This window comes from Sceloporus occidentalis, unplaced genomic scaffold, assembly GCF_023333645.1.
Source record: "Sceloporus occidentalis isolate IW3139 unplaced genomic scaffold, rSceOcc1.0.p SCAF_5, whole genome shotgun sequence".
NCBI lineage: Eukaryota > Metazoa > Chordata > Lepidosauria > Squamata > Phrynosomatidae > Sceloporus > Sceloporus occidentalis.
The window spans coordinates 20,751,549-20,772,858 of record NW_028316985.1 but is presented as its reverse complement, the minus strand read 5'-3'; the positions used below and the strand labels follow the sequence as shown (position 1 = coordinate 20,772,858).

At 38.3% G+C, this 21,310-nt stretch overlaps 1 protein-coding gene across 3 annotated transcripts in view; it reads left to right on the top strand.

Moving 5' to 3' along the window:
• Positions 1-21,310, top strand: part of TMTC1 (transmembrane O-mannosyltransferase targeting cadherins 1) — a 208,854-nt gene that overhangs the window by 152,931 nt on the left and 34,613 nt on the right. For all 3 annotated transcript variants that reach the window (XM_089527817.1, XM_089527816.1, XM_089527815.1), the window contains 2 exons: positions 2,080-2,223; positions 19,637-19,745. In XM_089527817.1, coding sequence (XP_089383943.1) covers positions 2,080-2,223; positions 19,637-19,745 — 253 coding nt within the window. The remainder of the gene's footprint in view (positions 1-2,079; positions 2,224-19,636; positions 19,746-21,310) is intronic.

Here is a 21,310-nt window from a genome sequence, read left to right as displayed (position 1 = left end):
GAAGGAATCTCCTGAATAATTCATTTGGCCCCAAGAAAACATCCAGCTTCTCTTTTGTACAGAAATCAAAACCCAACCTGATTTAAAGTACTGTTTCCAGTTTCTCCCCTTGCGGATATAATGAATTGCACTGTTTCAGGTCTTTTGCTTTAATTATGAAGGAAAGGCAGTTCTTAGTGAGAGTGTCTAGGATTTCGAAAATACGGAGGAATTGATTTTTTAAAAATAAAATAAAATAAATCTGGCTGCCCCAGTGAGCATTTTAATGAAATTCAGCTTTCTTTCATAAATAATGCAGCACTTGGTGCTTGATTAGGTGAAGCGAAGAGGACTTTGTGCCTAATGAGATACATAGCAAAAGAGATATTGCTTGCAGATGGTTGCCATTACTGATGACATATATACTGTTGTGTGTGCGCCTGTGCATGTGTTTTGTGAGCGAGACTCCAAATTGGAAGGCTGTACTTCATAATACCCCCCCACAGGATCAAATGCAAACAGATATTTCTGCTTTTTCTAACACTGGTTTGTTAGAATGAAGGCTATATCCTGAATCTTAATTGGGATTCTCGGTCGGTTCAGGTAAGCCCAACCCTCCCCAGTACATCCCTTGGAATAGTGCTCTAGTCAAAGGAAAAGTCTAGGGGACAGAAACCAGTCTTTCTCCTTCAGGTATATTTTGCTTTCATAACTTGATTCTGAGCAGCAGTGGAAATGAAGGTGGCTTTTGCTTCAGTGTGAGCCATCTGATTGTGAATTTTCTTTGCTCCAGGAGTTGGAAGAGAGGGAATATCTTTTACACAGCACTAGGCAACATCATTACTTTTGGGTAGAAGGAGTGATGCAAAATTTATTGTAATTGTTCTGTGATGACAAACATGTACCATGTTACATTCCTTGTTAGTAGTGTATTGATAACACATTTGTTCTTTAAATGTTTTTTTAATGCTTTTAAAAAATTTTAAAAAATGGCTCCAAATCCCTCAATGTAGCCATGGAAACATTTTGAAATAATGAGCACATATTGGCTGTTATTTTAAAAACTTAACATTTAGCTCATTGTCGTTAGAACACTTAAAACTAATGTTGTCGGCCTCCATTCCTGAAATAACAAGTGGTAGCTGACATTACTTTTAATGTGTTACTTCCAAACTCTAATGCCCTACTCCTCATGACTATGACACTTACGATATAAGGAGCGCAGGTAGTTGGTGTAATAGTTTGAGTGCTGGACTGTGATTTGGAGACCAGGGCCTGTTACAGACTGCCAAAATAAAGCTGCTTCGAGTCACTTTGGAGGTATGCTATTTAAATGATGCATGCATCCTAAGAATCCAGAAGCTGCCCCAAAGCTGCCCTCCAGTGCTTAGGAATGGAGTGTGGCTTTGGTGCGACCTCCAGACTCTTAGGACCCATAAATCATTTAAATAGCATACCTCCAAAGAGACCCGAAGCAGCTTTATTTTGGCAGTCTGTAACAGGCCTAGGGTTCAATTCCCAGCTCAGCCATGAAACCCATTGGGTGATCTTGGACAAGCCATATGCTCTCAATCTCAGGGGAGGCACTATTTTATTATCATTAAGATTTTTTGTGTGATACAGATTGTTGTATTTTGTCTTTATTTGTTTTGTAATGTACCTGCAAACTACCTAGAGAACTTTGGTGACTGAGTGGTCTCAAGGGATAAAAAGAAAGAAAAAGCAAGCAATGAACAATAAGGTAGCTCTTGATACTATAGTCTCATTCTCTTTGTACTTCTGTGTAAGGAAATAATTGAGTTGGAATAGCTTTAGGCCCACAGTGACTCAGAGACTGAGACTGAGTGCCCAACTGCAACCCAAAACCCACTCATATATCGCAAAGTGCCATATCCCTCTGACTTTCTAGTAACAAACTCTGGCGAACTCTGTGCTGAAATGATGTTGTGTGTGCCCACAGAGGGGGCTCTGAGTGCCACTTCTGGCACTCGTGCCATAGGTTCACCACCACTTCTTTAGGGTTTGGAAGATGGTAGAGATGTTAAAGGCCTGGATGGTTTTCTTGTTGCACAGAAGTCTGTTTCCTTTTTCTTTCCACAGGTTGTATCCCCGTCACGCAAGTGCCCTGAACAACCTTGGGACATTGACCAAAGACCTCACGGAGGCAAAGGAATACTACAGGAGGGCCCTCCAGCTAAATCCACAGCACAATCGAGCCCTCTTCAATCTTGGAAATCTACTCAAGTAGGTTTATGGTCTCTTTAGTTACCTTTTGGTTCACAAATCCCACTGAGGCCTGCTTGAACATCGTCTCATTCTTCCTTGTGGTCATTTCTGGAGGGTAGTGTAGGGCCCAAGACTTGGGTCCAATTGCAAGTCCCAATCATAGTAAAGCTATCCAACCAATGGGATTTTTATAAGTCTTCTTGCATTCAGTAGTTCATGTAATGAGTTTACTCTAGTTGGGATCAACAGTTGGAGTTAGCCTTTTATTCATACCTGATACCTCGCACAGCACTTCAGGAATCATTATGATTTTGAGTCTTGGACTAATGAGCTCATTTATATAAATGAAAATGTGTTGTTGCATGTTTCTCATTTGGCTTTCAGGAAGTTTTAGGAACAGAACTACCCAAATATGCCCCTGTTGTGGTTTCCTTTTCCAAATAACCATATTAGTGTGCTGCAGCAAAAGCTACTCAACTTTGGCAAGGGAAATTTAAGTTGTCTGTTTCCAAAGGAGTTGGCAGGTTAATCTGTTGCAGCAAGGCCAACAAAGAATCCTATGGCACCTTAAAGATTAACAAATTTATTTTGGCTTGGGTTTTCATGAACTACTGTCCTTTTAATCAGATATGTGAGGAGTTACCCAGAATACAGGCACACACACACACAGGTTATGGGATAGTGGTAAGGGGGTTACAGTTGGAGGGCTACTCCAACCCAATTTCTACTGTCCCTCTTCCTCATGAGTTGCATGACACCATTTCTTAAAATGATCACTTCTGTTTTTCACATTTTGCTGTTCAGAACCTTTTTAAAGGTGCTGTAGGGAAGAGATAAAACCAGCGATTATATGGAGAATCACGTTCTCTGGGGACCTCTGAAGATGCAATTGTGTTTTTAATTATTTTTTTAAATTTATTTTTAAATTTTTAAATTTTATTATTAAAATCAAATACAATTATTTACAACACAAAACACCATTAACTCTCATACGAATTAAACATAAAAACAAGAGAAAGAAATATAAAAAAAATAAAAATAACCTTGACACAACACATTCTATATTACACTATACATAATGCCTAATAACTTATACTAAAGTATACACACAAAAAACTAAACTAAGTCAAAAAGAAAAAGAAAAATAGGAAGAAAAGGACCATACACAACCATACACATTTAAAACATGACCTTCCCGTCCTTTAAGCTGAATATTTATAATATTTCACATATTATGACTTTCCTTTAATTATTCTTATATTTCTTTACAAAAGTTACTTACTTTTCTTTTAATTAAATCTTCTATGTCTTTCTTAAATGTTTAAATATATAAATAATATTGTTTATGCTTTTGATATCTTTCCTTAGTGTAATATTATCTTAGTAACTTTTATTGAGTTCTTAACATTACTTTACTTTTGCAATTGCCAGTATATTCATAACATCTTTTTTCCTTAGCACTTTAACACCTTCTTAACAGTCCTAAATACATCATACACATCTTCATTTTTTCCCCTTCTCTGTTAAATATTTCATAATTGGTTCCCATTGCTCTTCCGCTCTATTAGCAAAATCATTCCTAAGCAAACATGTCAATTTATCCACAATCATCATATCGTAAATCTTGTCGTACCATTCCTCCACTGTTGGGTTTTCTTTACATTTCCATTTCCTTGCAAAGACCATTCTTGCCGCAATTATCAAATAGAATATCAGTTTCCCATACTGTCTTTCAATATGCTCGTCTGCTATTATTCCCAACAAAAATAACAATATATCCTTCTTTATTTTAATATTTAATATTTTCTCGATTTCCAGATGTATTTGTTTCCAAAATTTTTTTGGTCTCTCACAATCCCACCACATGTGTTTGAATGATCCTACATTTTCTTTACAGTTCCAACATTCTAGCCTCTGCTCTTTGTTTATCTTACATATTTTCTCTGGTGTGAGGTACCATTTATATTGCATTTTATAGTAATTCTCCTTTATATCAGCACAGAGTGTATATTTTATTCTTTTGTTCCAATTTTTCTCCCAATCATCTAACATTATTGGCCTGCCAATATCTTGTGCCCAAGTTATCATATAGTGTTTTATTGTTTCATTTTCCATTTCCAGATCTAATAGTAGTTTGTATAATTTGGATATTTTATGTTCATCGTCATAGATTATTGTCTTTGCCAATTGCGTCTCTTCCATTTCAATTTGTGATAATTTGGAGTCTAATTTATATCTTGCCCCCATTTGCATATAAAGGAACCAATTACATTTCAGGCCTTCTGCTAATAGTTCTTCCATCGTTTTTAATTTGTATTGTCCTACCTCCTTTTTTAGTAAGTCTTCATATGATATCCAATCTTCTTTTTTCATTTTTTCTCTCCTAAAAAAAGCTTCGTTAATTGATGTCCATCTAGGAATTTTTTGTATAATATGGGGCTTATATTTTGTCCAAATTTTAAATAAAGATTTTCTTACCAGGTGATTGTTAAAGTTTTGATTTACTTTAATTTTGTCATAAATTAAGTATCCATGCCACCCGTAGACATTATCGAATCCCTCTAGTTCTAATAATTCATGATTTTTGATTTGTATCCAATCTTTTATCCAATTAAGACAACATGCGTAGTAATATATCCTGAAATTTGGCAATCCTAGTCCTCCTTTTTCTTTTCTATCTTGCAAAATTTTCAATTTAACTCTTGGCTTTCTGTTGTTCCAAATGAAATTAGTTATGTCCTTCTCCCATGTTTTGAAATGTTTATCATTTATAATTATTGGGATATTCTGAAATAAAAAAAGTAATTTAGGGGTTACATTCATTTGTATAGTAGCAATCCTGCCTAACCAAGACACATTTAAATTATTCCATTGTTTCAGATCTTTTTTTATCTCTTTCCACAATTGTTCATAATTATTTTTGAAAAGATCTGAGTTTTTTCTTGTAATTTGTATTCCCAAATATCTGATTTTCTCTTTTATTTCACATCCCGATATTCTTTGAATTTCTTCTTTATCTTTTTTAGTCATGTTCAATGCCAATATATTTGTTTTATTTTTGTTGATTTTGAAGCCTGCCAATTTGCCAAATTCTCTAATAGTGTTGAATACTAAAGGTATTGTTTCCAAGGGATTCGATAATGTCAAAACTAGGTCATCTGCGTATGCCTTCAGTTTAAATTCCGAATTTTTAACTTTTACCCCAGTAATTTCTTTGTTTTTCCTAATTTTGTTATTCAGTATCTCTAAAGCTGTAATAAAGAGTAGAGGTGAGAGTGGGCAACCCTGCCTGGTTCCTTTTTCAATTTTGATTATTTTAGATTTTTGTCCATTAATTAAATTTTTTGCATTTTGCTCCTTATATATTGCTTGTACCCAATTTATAAAGTTTTTCCCCAATTTCATTTCTTTTAACACGCTAATCATATATTCCCAATTTAGGTTGTCGAAAGCCTTTTCGGCATCCAGAAAGACTAAAATTGCTTGCCTGTCCTTTCTTTTTTCATAATACTCAACTATATCTATAATAGTTCTGATATTGTCTTTTATTTGTCTTTTTGGTAAGAAGCCCGATTGATCCCTATTAATCCAGTTACCCAATACTTTTTTTAACCTTTCTGCTAAAATTCCTGTAAAAATTTTGTAGTCCGAATTTAAAAGAGATATTGGCCTGTAATTTTTAACATCCTCTAGATTTTTTTCTTCTTTTGGAATTAAGTTTATGTATGATGTTTTCCATGTCTCTGGTATTCCCTTTTGCAAGATTTCGTTCATTACAATTTGAAGTGGTCCTATTAATTTCTCCCCTAATTTTTGATAGTATATAGCCGGCAGTCCGTCTGTTCCAGGTGACTTCCCTTTTTTCATCTTATTAATCATATCCATAATTTCTTTTACCGTTATCTCCCTGTTTAGCCCCTCCCTTTCTTCCTCCTTAATCTGATTTACTGTCTCTTTTTTCAGGAATGTATCCAAATCATCCTTATTTATCTCCTTTTTTGAAAATAATTTTTCGTAATATTTTTGAAATGCTTTCTTGATTTGATTTTGTTCTGTATGTATTTTTCCACCCTCCTTAATCTTCCAAATTGTATTTTGTTCCTTTCTTTTTTTTAATTTCCAAGCCAGCCACTTTCCAGGTTTATTTCCAAATTCAAAATATTTCTGCTTTGTAAGTCTTATTTTAATTTCCATCTCCTCTACCATAATTACTGAAATTTGTTTTTGAAGTTTGGCTATTTCTCCTATTGTTTTTTTATTATTTGGGTCCTTTTTGAGTATTTTTTCTTTTTCCTTTATTTCTTGTAGGACCATATCCATTTTAGCACCTCTTTTTTTCCTCTTTTCAATGCTTTTTTGAATAAAGAAGCCCCTCATGTATGCTTTGGAGGCATCCCACGCTGTCCTTGTTTCCACCTCGTTATTTAAATTGAGTTTAAAAAACCATTCTAAATTTTCTTTGGCCTGTTTTAATACCTTTTCCTCCTTTAATAAATTTTCGTCTAATCTCCAATTGAAATCTTTGCGGCTTCCTTTCATTTCCAGAGATATAGGGCAATGGTCTGAAATTAATCTTGGGAGTATATCTACTTTATTAACTCTAGGCGCCAATGCTGATGTAATAAGAAACATATCAATCCTAGACCACGATTTGTGACAGTCCGAATAGAAAGTAAAATCCTTTTGTGTACCCGCTTTTTCTCTCCAGATATCAATTAGTGCCAAATTATCTTTCATGTCAAAAAAAGTCTTGGGTAATTTGCCCTGATTCTTTTTTATTAATTTGTCTGACCTCCTGTCTTGTTGTGGATCTATTACCCCATTCCAATCCCCTAACAGAATCATATTTTCATAGTCCAATTGGTCTATCCTTTTTTTTAAATTTTGAAAGAAATTTTCTCTATTTTCTGTTGGTGCATAAACCCCCACAATTAGAATTTTTCCCTGTTGGCAGTTTATTTCTAACCCTAAATATTGTCCTTTCTGGTCTTTAAATATTTCAGTGGCTTTTATTTTTTCCTTAATATATATCACTACTCCTTTTTTTCTCTTGTCCCCACTTGCTACATATTCTTTTCCTAATTTATTACAAATTAAATATTTTTCTTCTGTGTTTTTTTTATTTTGGTTTCCTGCAGACATATTATATCACCTTTTAATTTACCCAGATAATGATATACTTTCCTTCTCTTCTGTGGACTGTTAAGTCCTTTTATGTTCCACGATATTATTTTCATACAACTATCCATCTTCTACCCCGTTTTCTTCTGAGCTTAAAGCCTCTGCTTCCGGTTCTTTCACTTCTTCTCCTGTCAGTAAATTTGTCTTTGAATCGGTTTTCCCTCCTTTATTATCTTCCTCCTGTTCTTGTTCTTTATCTTTTGCTAGGTCTTCCAAAAATTCTTTTGCTTCCAATAATGTTATAATTCTGACTCTTTTTTGTCTGTAGCGAAATGAAATCCCTTCTGGTACCTCCCATCTATATCGAATTTCATTCTCTCGCAGTATTTTTGTCAGAAAAGTGTAATCTCTCTGTTTTCTCAAAATTGCACCTGGGACATCTTTCAGTGTGTTTTTAATTATATGTTTTTGAATGTATTAGAATGTATGAGCCCATGGACTGCACAAAAGCTCCTCCTCAACCACATGTAGCCTGCAGACTTCTTAATTCCCACTAGCATTGTAGACAGTGAAGTTTGGAGGAAATTCACTATAAGACAACATATTTGCTTTCCTATATCATATCCTCAGAGAGAGTCCCTACACACACATATAAAAAAATGGAGAGAGAAAGAGAGAGATCCAGAGAGGTAGAGAAAAATTGTTCTCTCTCTCCAGAGCTTTCTTTCTGGAGGAGTTTAGAAAAAATAGAATGTCCAGAAGTAGAGGATCTTGTATTCTAAGACAGATGGACTGAAAAGGCCGGCCTGTGGGCAAAGTCAGGGCGCAGCATCCTGATGAAGGACGCCCTGATTCTGCCCCCAAGGTGTCATGATACCACACACCGTTCTGTTATGGCGCGCCTCCGGTGCTGCATCCACATGATGCAGCGCCAAAGGGTGCCATACAGCTGTGCTGCTGCGGCTATGGTACCCTTTGAACAGCGTAAAAAGGAGCTGCTTTTTGAGGCTTCTTTTTGCATCCTCCAGAGACCAGATCAGGGCCTTAGGAGCAATCTGTAGAACCCCACAGTCACCAACTACTGAGAAGCATTTCAGATCACAGGCAAGCTCTAGCACCCTGTATGCATGTGCACTTTTTCATCTCCAGGGCCTGCACCTCCCCCTCCATTTGAACCAGGAAATGACTAAAAGATCATTTCCAGTTTGGGGGAAAACATTTTTACTGTATAAGCTCATATATAAGTCTAGAAATTTTAGTAAAAAAAACTTGACCAAAAAAAACCTGAGTTGACATATCACTGGTCAGTGTAAGTGCTGTCCTTTAGTGTGTGTGTGTGTGTGTGTGTGTGAGAGAGAGAGAGAGAGAGAGAGAGAGAGAGAGAGAGAGAGAGAGAAGAACAACCATCCCCTGATGAAAGGCAAGATTGTAATCTGTCTTGGAAGTACTGAGCCCCCTCTACTCTCTCATCCAACCATCCGGCCGCCCTTTAGGGTGTGCACAAACAGTTATGCCTACTTGAATTTTGTAAGTTCTTTGGCATTGTTTTCCTTTGTTTCATCCTTTAGATCCTTTGTTACATGCCCCTAAGTTTTACCCTTGACTTATCTATGGGTCATATCAAAATCCATAACTTTGGCCCCAAAACTTGGCCTTGACTTATACATGAGGTCTACTTATAGTTGAGTATATACAGTAGTTTGGGAGATGGGAGAACCTTAACTTTTCTGCTAGAATAACATGTGGGGGAAGACATTCCTATGGGCTTCCAGGAATAGCAATTCTCATTTTTTAGCAAATAAAATAAAATAAAATAGATACGTGGTGAGCCCAAGAAGAGCTTGAGGATAGTAAAAATTGTATTGGGATTGCATGTGGCTTGCAGGCAACATGATTCTCACTCTAATTGCCAGTGAATGCTAGTTGTCATTTAGTCAATTCATTATACACAGCAGAATGTAGAACAGGTCATTTGAGAGTATAGATGATCATAGTAGTTTTGAATGTTCCTCAGTATAAAAGACTCCTTGCAGGTAGAAAGTTAGCACATAAGATAATGGGGGTCTAACCTCTCTCTTACTGTATTGCTTGTACAGTTCTACCTCCGTTTTCGCGGGGGATCCATTCCATTCTGGACCCCTCCGCAAAAAGAGAAATCCACCAGTATTCAAGCCCCATTGGATTGAATGGCGGCACACTCCATTTTATGTCCCTCCATTTGCCCCTCGCTTGTAATTGAGGGATGCGGATTTGAAGTATGCACAAATGGAGGGATTGCTGTATTCTTCTTGCAGGGCATTATTTTATATAGCTGACCTTAAAAAAAGGACACAGCACTTTGAAGGATAACAGTTCACTGTGCTGAAAGTGTAGATTCAACCTCAGCCCTTGCATGTTTCCACCAGAGAAAAGAGGGTGAGAAAAATCTCCCTCATTCTCAATCCTCATAGCTGAGGCACTATTGTTCTAACCGAGTCATAGTTCTTTAAAGGGAGTGGGATGAGGATGGGGGTTAGGGAATGAGTAGTTGCTTAGTAATGATGTGTCAGAGCAATATCAAAAGTCTCCTTGGGGTCAAAACATTCACTGAGGAGATTCCTTTTGTTACATGTGAGGATTTGCATTAAAAAGACATTGCGTGCCGAAAAGCCATTATCTCTGTTCATATCTCTGCTAATGGACTGGAATTTGTGAATATATCTCTGTTCAGCTGTTTTTCTTTCCAATTTTCCTTTCATTCTCCCCCACCAACCACCACTTGTAAGTCTTGTCAAAAACTATACATATAATAGCACACTGACTTTTGGTAAGCTGATTTACTGCCTTCACAAGTCAGTGCTAACACTCTTTTAAAGACTACTAGCAGATACTTTGAAAAACCTATATTATCTCACATAGTTCTTTGAAGAGTTATGGCCAGGGTCATAGTTTACATCTTTCTGTTGCACTTCCGCAAATGTGTAACTGTGCTTAAAAACCTGTGGCTTTAATATCACTCAATCAGTTCCTCTAGAGAAAGTGGGTTTATATTCATGAAAGCTCATCCTAGAATAAATCAGTTAGCCTTACAGGTATTTCTAGATTCCTTTATCCATTTTATGCTGGGAAAAACTAACACAACTATCCCTTTGAAAATGTTAAAAGTTTTTTTGGCAGTATTTTATCAGTGCACACTAGAAGTTGCATTAGCGAAACACTGCACAAAAACATCTTGATGTATTCACACATACAGTGATTGCCCCCCCCCCCCCCAACCAGTCCTTTCTTAACATGGTAATGGAGAACAAGGAAAAGACATCAGGGAATTGTAGGAAGGAGAAGCGATATTAATTGGTGTATGGATAACCCTTTATACAACAGGGTCCAGCCCAAAAAGATTTTGCTGAATGAGACAGTGATGAGATGATGGTTCCTCTCTTTTCCATGTAACAGTTGAAATGACATTTCTATCTTCATGGCACTTAATGACAGTAGGACTGTCCTGGCCTTGCACATCTTGGCACCACGGTCAGCATCTGCTCCCATATGTGACTATCGCATTCTGTCTCCTATTAAATATATTGTGAAAGGTTTTGCTGGATTCTTCAGTTAGAATCATAGAATTATAGAGTTGGAAGAGACCACAGGGGCTATCCAGTCCAACCCCCTGCCATGCAGGAAATCACAATCAAAGCATCCCCGACAGATGGCCATCCAGCCTCTGTTTAAAGACCTTCAAGGAAGGAGACTCCTTCACACTCTAAGGGAGTGTGTTCGACTGTCCAACAGCTCTTACTATCAAGAAGTTCCTTCTATTGTTGAGCTGGAATCTCTTTTCCTGTAGCTTGCATCTACTGTTCTAGGTCCAATTCTCAGGAGCAGCAGAAAACAAGCTTGCTCCATCCTCAATGTGACATCCCTTCAAATACGTAAACAGGGCTATCATGTCACCTCTTAACTTTCTCTTCTCCAGGCTAAACATACCCAGCTTCCTAAGTCTTTCCTCATAAGGTATGGTTTCTAGACCATTCATCATTTTGCTCGTCCTCTTTTGGACCCGCTCCAACTTGTCAACATCCTTTTTGAATTGTCATGCCCAGAACTGGACACAGTATTCCAGGTGAGGCCTAACCAAAGCAGAATAGAGTGGCGCTATTACGCCCCTTGATCTAGATACTATATTTCTATTGATATTTATTTATATGTATGTATGTATGTATGTATGTATGTATGTATCCCGCTCTTTTCCCAGGACTGGGACTCAGAGTGGCTTCACAGTATTTAAAAATAAAAATAAAAATAGTACAATAAAATAAAAAGTACATTGAAAAGAATTTTTAAACTGGTCCAACATCGAACATCCCAGCCTGTTCTTATAGTAAATCCCTAAATGCTTGTGTGAACAGGTAGGTCTTCACCTGCTGGCGGAAGGCCATCAAGGAGGGAGCCGTTCTGATCTTCCTGGGCAGGGAGCTCCAGAGTCTAGGGGCAGCCACTGAGAAGGCCCTCTCTCATGTCCCCACCAACCATGTTTGTGATGATGTTGGAATGGAGAGAAGGGCTTCCCCAGAGGATCTTAGAGTCCGGGCCGGTTCATACCAAGAGAAACGGTCTGCCAAATAGTATGGACCTGAGCCATGTAGGGCTTTTTAGGTGATAACCAGGACCTTGAATTGTGCCCGGAAACAAACTGACAGACAGCCAATGAAGCTGTTTCAACAGGGGCATTGTATGGTTTCTGTAATTTGCCCCTGTTAATAGCCTGGCAGCAGCTCTTTGAACCAACTGAATTTTCTGAACACTTTTCAAAGGCAGCCCCATGTAGAGCCTATTACAGTAGTCCAAAATTGATGCAGCCTAAAATCGCATTGGCCTTTTTAGCTGCTGCATCATACTGTTGACTCATGTTCAGCTTGTGGTTTACTAGGACTACTGGTTGTGGATAGGAAGATCTTCATGGACCAGAATCCCTTGAACAATTTATATTAGCTTTCTCCAAAAAATAACTTCTTAAATGTGTAGACTGTAGAGCAGAATTTGGAATATACAAGCTAAGCCTCTGACAGCCCTAAACTGTGGTTTAACATTATGTCTGAAACAGGGCCCATGTGGCAAAGGTGGGGCTTGAATTAGGTCTTTCATATCTAAATCAAGATGTCTACTGGACCACCCTGATTGTTCGTAAAAGAAGGGATCTCATTCTTTACTTTAAAGGCCAACCATATGTGATTAGTGTCAATCCATTCCCGCCCCTACTAAATTGGGTTTATCTGGAATGGAGCCCAAAGATTGACTCTCTCCAGGGATCATGTGTAATTCAGGCTGTCTTGTAAGAGTTCCTGTAATCTTTTTATTACCTCTTTTAAAGATGTGCATTGTTATCTTGATCAAATAAAAAAACATAAACCCATTAACAGAGAAAAGAGTATAACTGAGAAGACTACGTAGTGCTCAGGAAGCATGCCTGTAAGTAATAAAGATTTTTACTGCTGCTGAGTGGGTTTCTTAATCCTTTAACTTCTGATACTGGCATTCCTTGCACTCTTGCCAAATGCTGATTCTTTCATCACAGTAATCATCTGTTTTCAGTGCCACAGAGTTCCTCAAGGGCTTCCAAAACTGATAAATTATTTGGCCTTTCATTATTGAAGGAGGTAAGAAAAGTGCATAAGACTTGGTTTGATAATGCTTCCGTTATATTAATTTAGAAATGATGCTGTGGGCATTTAAGAATTGTGGTGTAGTTGTGGGTGAAATTTATAACACCATAAATAATATCTTTGCAAATGCTTAGTGTGAGAACTTCTACATATCCTGCCATTAACACCAAAGATGGGGATCTCCACTTGTCCCTGCTGCTAAGGCATCATATGTGGGAACCTTGTAGATGTCCTTGTGGTTTCTGTGTGAGACTTTATTCTTATAATCACACCATTGGACACCACCACCTTTGAACCACTGCTGCCACCACAGATACCATGTATAATCACTCAACCAATAGCTCTGTTGTAACATCACCAGAGCCACAGGTGCATAATGCAAAAATAATGTATTAAACAGAAGTGCAACATAATTCAGTTAAATATTACTTATTGAACACATCAAATCCTAAGTGACTCTACTGATTTGTTCTCCATTTTTTCATAATTCTTGCTGAACCTAACTAACTGTCCTGAGTCTTAACTAATCCCTGTCATTTTTTAAAATCCCACTCAAACACACAGCCAATCAACACCAACATTCCATACTCTCACCCCCTCCTAACAGATCACTTAGGTTCTTACATTTACTATACAGTCCATAACCATTTGTTGTTGTTAACTGTCTTCGAGTCAGCTGTGACTCATGGCAATCCTGTGTATGAAACATCTCTAAGACCCCCTGTCCTCAACTGCTCTTCTTAGGTCCTGAATGTTCAGGCCTGTGACCTCCCTGATTGAGTCTATCCTTCTGGCTTGTGGTCTTCCTCTTTTTCTGGTTACCTCTACCTTTCCTAGCATTATAGTCTTTTATAATGAATCATGCCTTCTTGTGATGTGGTCAAAATACAATAGCCTCAGTGTTGTCATCTTGGCTTCTAGTAGATCTATTCTAGGATCTATTTTTTGTCGTCTTGGCCATCCACAGTATCTAGAATCGTTCAAAGAATCATAGCAACATTCTTCTCCAGCACCACATTTCAAATGATTTTCTTTCTGTTAGCTTTCTTCACTGTCCAGCTCTCATATCTGTACATGGTGATGGGGAATATGCTGTAATGGCCTTGATTATTCTAACTTTAGTGCTCAGTTGTACACTTTAGGATCTTGTGTAATTTTTCATGGCCACCCTTCCTGTTCCTAGTCGTCTTCATATTTCTTGACTGAAGTCACCATTCTGATCAGTATTTGATCCAATGTACAGGAAATCTTTAACAATTTTGATTTCTTCATTATCTATGTTGAATTTATGTGGAATCTCTGTGTTTATTTTTTTCGTTTATATTCATCAGTAAGTCGGCCTTTGAATTTTTTCTTTGACTTTCCTTAGTCATTGTTTCAATTCCATGATGTTTTCCACTAGTAGTAAACATACTTTATCTTAATTTCTCTAATAAACACAACAACATTTTCTCTGCAAAGGTCCATAACATTACACTGAGCTTTTTTTTTTAAAGGACTGGTGCCAATTTTGGTGTGGAAATGTTGTTGTTTTTGTTGTTGTTATTACAGTTATCATTGGTAGTAATGGAAGAATAAGAAGAATTACAACTTCTTTAGTGGAATCTCAAAGAATTATTTTTTAATAAATAAAATAAACAAATACTTTTAGAAAATAAATAAAACCACTAAAAATGTAAAAATGTTGATAGAACAAAATATTACATAGCAAATTAAAATAATGATAGTTCAAATAATTTAAAACCAGAGGCTCAAAACCCAATACTCATACTGGGCAGGAGAGTCAGTTTGGAAAGGCTTGTGGGGGAGGAGGGAGTCTTTAAGAGGAGACCAACACTCACCACAGCCATTGCCTTCTAAATATCAGGGAGGAGGGCAATTTGGCAAGTAGGCAGGGACGTAGCCAGGATTTTAGGAAGGGGGGGGGTCCAGACTAAGTGCCACCATTATAATGGGGCTTGGGTGCAGCGGCGCAGCAGCACACACCATTCATTTTTCTAATGGAAGGGGGGGGTCTGGACCCCAAGATCCCCCCCCCCCTTGGCTACGTCCCTGAAGTAGGGTTATCAAAGAGAAGGCTGCCTTCCAGTTTTCCATCAAGGTGGTAATCTACAGGGTGCAGAGCCACCAGTAAACCATCTTCTGCTAGCCTCAGAGATTGCATGAGTTTATATTAGGGATGTCTTGATGCAGGTAGCCCAGGCCCTGGGTTGTTCAGAGCTTTATAAGTCAATACAAAGCCTTGAATTTTGCGCAGCAGCTAATAGTTAGTTCAGAGTATTGTTATGACACTTATGGAAACTATTGTTATGAAAGCTATCATTTCCATAACTAATGCTGGAAGCAAGTGCAGATTACATAGCCACATCGTATTTAATATCCACATGCATATACCAGGATGTGTGGTGGGGCCATGACTGTTTAAAGATGCAAGTACATTATCTACAGTTTACAACTTTTCTACAAGAAACACCAGTGTAATATTGATCTGATAGCAGCACTTTCTTCTCAAACAGAGGCAGTTTCTTCTCAAACAGATGATGTTGGATAGCACCTCCTATCAGGCCTAGCCGGCATTGCAGTCTAACAACACCTAGAAATCTGCATGGTTGCCACCACAGTTTTAAAACTTTAAGTGAGGAATCACTCTTAGTAGATATAGAAAAAGTATGTATTTCATTTTTTTGTTTTTTGTTTTAGGAATTCTTTTCCACCACAAATAAATACAGAGTACAATATAGACTTCCTACGAAAACCCTATGAAATTCATGAGGTTGCCATAAATTGACAGGTGACTTGAATGCTCCTACAGAGTGAGCAACACACACTCTGAGGGATGCTTATAACTTGGAATGGGCATGCTTTCTCATACTTAGTTTAGGTTCACTTTTAAGTTCTAGACCTTTTAAGTTCTTGGAACAGACATGAAGAATCACCCTCAGATTCAAAAATACATCATTTGCAGTAGCTTTAGAGCCACTTTATTGATGTTGTTTCACAGCCTCCACTGGTTTATAAATACAAATGCTGAAGAGGGAGAACCCTGCAGGCAAAGGAAAAATGGAGTAATAGCTGTGACATTATGAGCTGTTCTTTGTGACAACCCGAAATGGAACTGGTATTGTAGAAAAGTGGTAATGTCAGCTAATCTCCTTGTCCAGAGAAAGAATTCTGGCAGTTGTAAACACACACACACATTTTATAATACAAACAAAGATTATGCGAAGTCTTTTTAAAAAAGACTCAGCAGAGCAATCTGAATTATTTCGACCCATACTGCCTTGTATTGAAGAGGCTATTTCTTCATATAGGTTGCCTCTGCACCACAGAAATAATCCAACATGAAATCACTTTAACTCCCAAGGCTCAATGCTATAGAATTCTAGGAACTGGTAGTTTTATGAGACATTTAGCCTTCCCATTCAGACAGCTCTGGTACCACAACAAACTACAACTCCCATAATTCCATAGCATTGAGCCATGACAGTTAAAGTGGTGTCAAACTGGATTATTCCAGCAGTGTGGATGCAGTCTGCTGTTGTCTACTTGGACTGGCAACAGCTTTCCAGACTCTCGGGGAGAATTTCATATTACATGCTATTAGGTCCTTTTAGGGTGGCATACTGGGGGTTGAACCTGAGACGTTCTGCATGTTCTCTCCCTGCATTCTACAGAAGACACAGAAGGAGTGGGCAGCTACGGTTGAGTACAGGGGCCTATAAGGTTTTGTTTACAGGCATTTGCATGGAGCAGGCACTTTGACCTCAGAAAATTGTCCTGTTGTCTTGATAGGAAGCCATCTGAATCAAATACCATGTTGCATTCCACTCTTTAATCATAAGGTGTCCGAATCAGGCAGTAATAAGAGTGCTGGTGTCAATTCCCTCTCCTTGTTTCTTTGATCCTTTTATTGATGAATTTAATCATAGCATTTATATCCGCATGTTTCACTGTGGTAACCTAAAACATGGAAAGGGGAAAATGGGTAGCACAGTTCAAGCTCACTGTGCCCCATGCTGTTTTTTATTGAGTTAGGAAGCAGCAGGAGAGGGAAAGAGAGAGTTATCAGTAAGTGACTTTATTCCAAGACACTAAAGCTAATGGCCCCCAGAAGGCAAGTGTTCCTCTTATCAGTGCTTCTGAAGAAACTTCATTTGCTGAAAGGTTGGTCTCCATTTAATTCACAGGAGGCTGAGGACTTGCAAAACAATTAGTAATTTGCTATTCTCAGGGACTTCCAGTTTTGAAGTCAAATATTATACTTGATTTAAAAAGCAACAACCAAGGATGTTTTCCACTGTATTACACAGAGATTGAAAATTTGGTTTCAAAAAGTAATTAGTTATTGCCATAACTAATTGTTGTTTCAAAAATATTTTATTTTCCTGTTTTTCAAAGGTAATTACAACAATTGCTTTTAAAAGAAAGCAAACATCTAAATGCTGACAAGCAACAAGGGTAGAAAACACATTCTTTTCTGATCTGTTTGTTTATAGTCTCAGTGGTACCCACAATAGAGTATGAAGGACTTGTACCGGTGGATATTCCTCCTGAACCATTTACTGATGCAACCCCCCACATAACTACGATGTATCACAAAGGAATGAAGTTATTCCTCATTAAGTTACAGTCGTAATGTACTTCTGCTTTAGTAACTGGGAAAACAATACTTGTTTGGTTTTTTTGTGGGTTTTTCGGGCTATGTGGCTATGTTTTAGAAAATTTTCTTCCTGATGTTTCACCAGCATCTGTGGCTTGCATCTTCAGAAAATGCTTCGCCTGGAAAAATTGGGTGTATATATACTGTGTGAGCCTGGGAATGCAGAGTGATTTGCATGTGTATTGTTCTGTGCTGATAGCCAGCCTCAGGCTGGGAGGCTAATGCAAAACAGGATTAATGTCTGCTAATTGGTGATCATTATCTGCTGGGAAAGCCCCTGACTCTGAATGGTTTCCCATTTGCATTTGCTGAGTCCTTATTTTGCTCAGGACTGGTAGCCAAATTTTGTTCACTTTAAGGGTTTCTTCTTTCCGATTGAAATTATCCAGATGTTTGTGGATTTCAATGGTTTCCCTGTGCATCTTGACATGGTAGTGGTTGGCATGGTCCAGAATTGGCACTAACATGTTAGCCTACAGTTTAGCTTCTTGAGTAGGATTCAGAAATTACTAAGTATTGTGGTCTTATCAATGTAATGGTCTTCCTTAGCTACTAAAGTCATGAAAATGTCATTCATTGGACAAAGGTAAAAGTAGGCTGGGAAGGGTGTGTGTCTGTTCACTTGCCTTAATGTTGCAGATTTGATTCTTATGTGATCATGAAGGCCCATGAACTTTAAAAGGAAAAAAAAAGTATGCTTTTTGAATCTAGTATCTACTGTGTTTGTCAAAATGATACACAATTATTTTAAATGATTAGATGATGTAGGAAGCTGCCTTATAGTTAGTAAGACAATTTATCCATCCCCTCCCAGTATTGGTGGGAAAAGTCTAAGATCTGAGAAAGGTATCTTTCTCATCACCTGTTTATCGTCCCTTTTTAATTACAGATGCCAGGGATCAGAGCTTGGAAAAGTTACTGTTGGGACTATAACTGCCAGAATCCAACAGCCTGCATAGCCAATGTACCAGCTGAAGGATTGTGAGACCTGTAGTTCTCTCAAAATGGCTTTTCCCTCCTCTGCCCGGGATTGATCCTGGGACCCTTTTGATTAGTGCAAAACATACACACTAGCTACTGAGCTATAGTCCCCCTCCATGTTGGCAGTCCCTGCAGCTCACTGACTCAGTGAAGCACACAGTGGAAACTTCTTTTGCAACGGGTTGGGAGTGATATGTTTACAAGACTTTTGCAATCCTCTGCAAAATTTCTTGGAACATACATGAAGAACTGGCATGAGTGACTGTAAAATTAAACCTGTGTTGAGTAGCTCTGGTTTGTGCAGAATCTTAAAGTAACGAGAATGACTTCTTTCTCTTTTTGTGGAGAATGAGGCACCCCTTGAGAACAAAAAGCTTGGGTTTCACAGGGAATTGGGTCAGTGCTATTAAGGTTTCTTAGACAGTTTCTCATCTTTTCTCCTCCAATATAATTTGGTTCCCCCGCAGGGACGTAGCCGGGGGGTCCGGACCCCCCCTTCCATTAGAAAAATGAATGGTGCGTGCTGCTGCGCCGCCGCACCCAAGCCCCATTATAATGGTGGCACTTAGTCTGCCCCCCCCTTCCTAAAATCCTGGCTACGTCCCTGCCCCCCGCCTTTTTTAATCAGACTCTGCCTAGTTTTTTTTAACTGAAGTTTTACAGTCACATTGCTTGATACAACAGTAAGTTGAAAGGCATGACACTGGGTTCTGTGAGTAGGTTGCCTGAGCTGCCCAGCAGGCAATAGAAAACTTTGCCAGCAGGTGCCAAGAGGCAAAAATGTAGCCCATATCCAGTATCTTCTCCCACTCCTGTTCATGCTGTCAGGCTGTGGAATATGATACTGCCCCAGGAGATGCATAATTGAAGAAATTTAATTATTTAGCCCTTTCTGAAAAAGGAGATGACAGGCACTTTTGAATTTGTTCACAGTGTTTTAATCAATAGGTGAGCTGAGAAACTTTATTAAAAGAGCTGTCTTTCTCTTCCTTTGAACCCCAATTCCCACTTACAACTATATGATTTTCAGGACCCAGGGGAAGAAGGAGGAAGCTGTTCTCTTACTGAGAGATTCCATTCAGTATGGACCAGAATTTGCAGATGCTTACTCCAGTCTTGCATCGCTGTTGGCTGACCAGGTAACCAGTTCCATTCAAATTCATTCAGCCTGTGTGTGCTAGCATTGCACATTAATCAATATGGTGCTCCAGGCTCTGAAATGGGGATTTATCAGATTTGACCATTGTTGCCTTTGGGAAAACTGTAACTCCCAAAATTCCCCACCTAGCATCGCCAGATTCTGGGAGTTGTTATCCAAATAAGTAGCTTTTCCAAGTTCTAGAGTGATCAGTGTGCAGAATGTGTATCCAACCACTGGGTCTACAGACCTTCCCTAAAGGACAAACCATTATACACTCCTTTTGCAAGGGAAATGTACATCCTTTTATGTTTCCATCTTCTTTTCCCAATGGAGACTGCTGCCCCAGTTTGGAAACTCCTGATTTAAAACATGTACACAGTCATTTGCTGGTCTTTTCATTTTATTGTACTTGTTTAATGAAAATGTAGTGGGCTAGGGAAGGCAGAAGTGTTACAACAAGTATTTTCTCCCTTTTTTCCCTTTTCTCATTTTTCTTGTTTTCTTGCTGAAATACATAGGTTGATAAGGGTAGCTGCAAGGGTTGGTATAATAAAGAAATCAGGCTAATGCTTCTGGAAATGGGGCGATGGGAAACTTTATGCACACACCTCTTCATACCAGTTTTCTCTTCTTAGTACTGGCCATGCTAGCTGAAAAATTCCAAGAGAAAATCCAGAAATAATTTTTTGGTGAATTGATAGATGCAGTGTAAAAGATATGTTGTGTATGAATAGTAGAATTTGAGAATGAATGGGAAGGCACCTATCTTTAAATGCTGTGCTGTTTGGGTCATTACAACCACATCCAGTCCATCTGCCTTGGTCCAGGCCTCGGAGGTAGAGAGGAACTGCTGGACCTCTTACCCTTTCCCGTCACCACTCCCTTCTCCTTCTGTGTCATGTCTTTTTAGATTGTAAGCCTGAGGGCAGGGAACCGTCTAACTAAAAAGATTGCATGTACAGCGCTGTGTAAATTTACAGCGCTTCATAAATAAAGGTTAATAATAATAATAATAATCTGTATCTCACTCAAATCCAAGAGTTCATCCCATTTGTTTTGTTAGAGCAAGGCCTGAGAATTAAAGCTGTCCTCCAGATATTGCCAACTGCAATTGCCAGCATTCCTCACCTTTGTATGTGTTGGCTAGGGCTGATAGGAATTGCAGTCCAAAAGACCTGAGCATGGATGTTTATGATAAGGTGACTTGGAGGTTTTTCATTCATAGGATGTCCATAAGTCAAAGTTAAACTGACAGCAGTTAACAACAAGCATCTGGGGAGATGAATGGTTCCCATCCCTGTGTCACACAATCAAGGCGTTCATTTAATTGTATATGTTGAGTGTATTTATCTCCAGATTTTTGATCAAATGTTTGTCAAGGAGGTTTACAGTATGCAGCCTGGCTGGTGGAGTCTGGTCATGCTGGCTACATACTGATTGTCTGGCTGATTTGTGGAAATTCCCCTCTTTAAAAAAACAAAACCTTTTCAAGCACTGGTGCCAGTTCTTGGAAACTAGTTTAGCTCCTCTGGCATACAGAGGAACTCTAGCATGAGTTTCTAG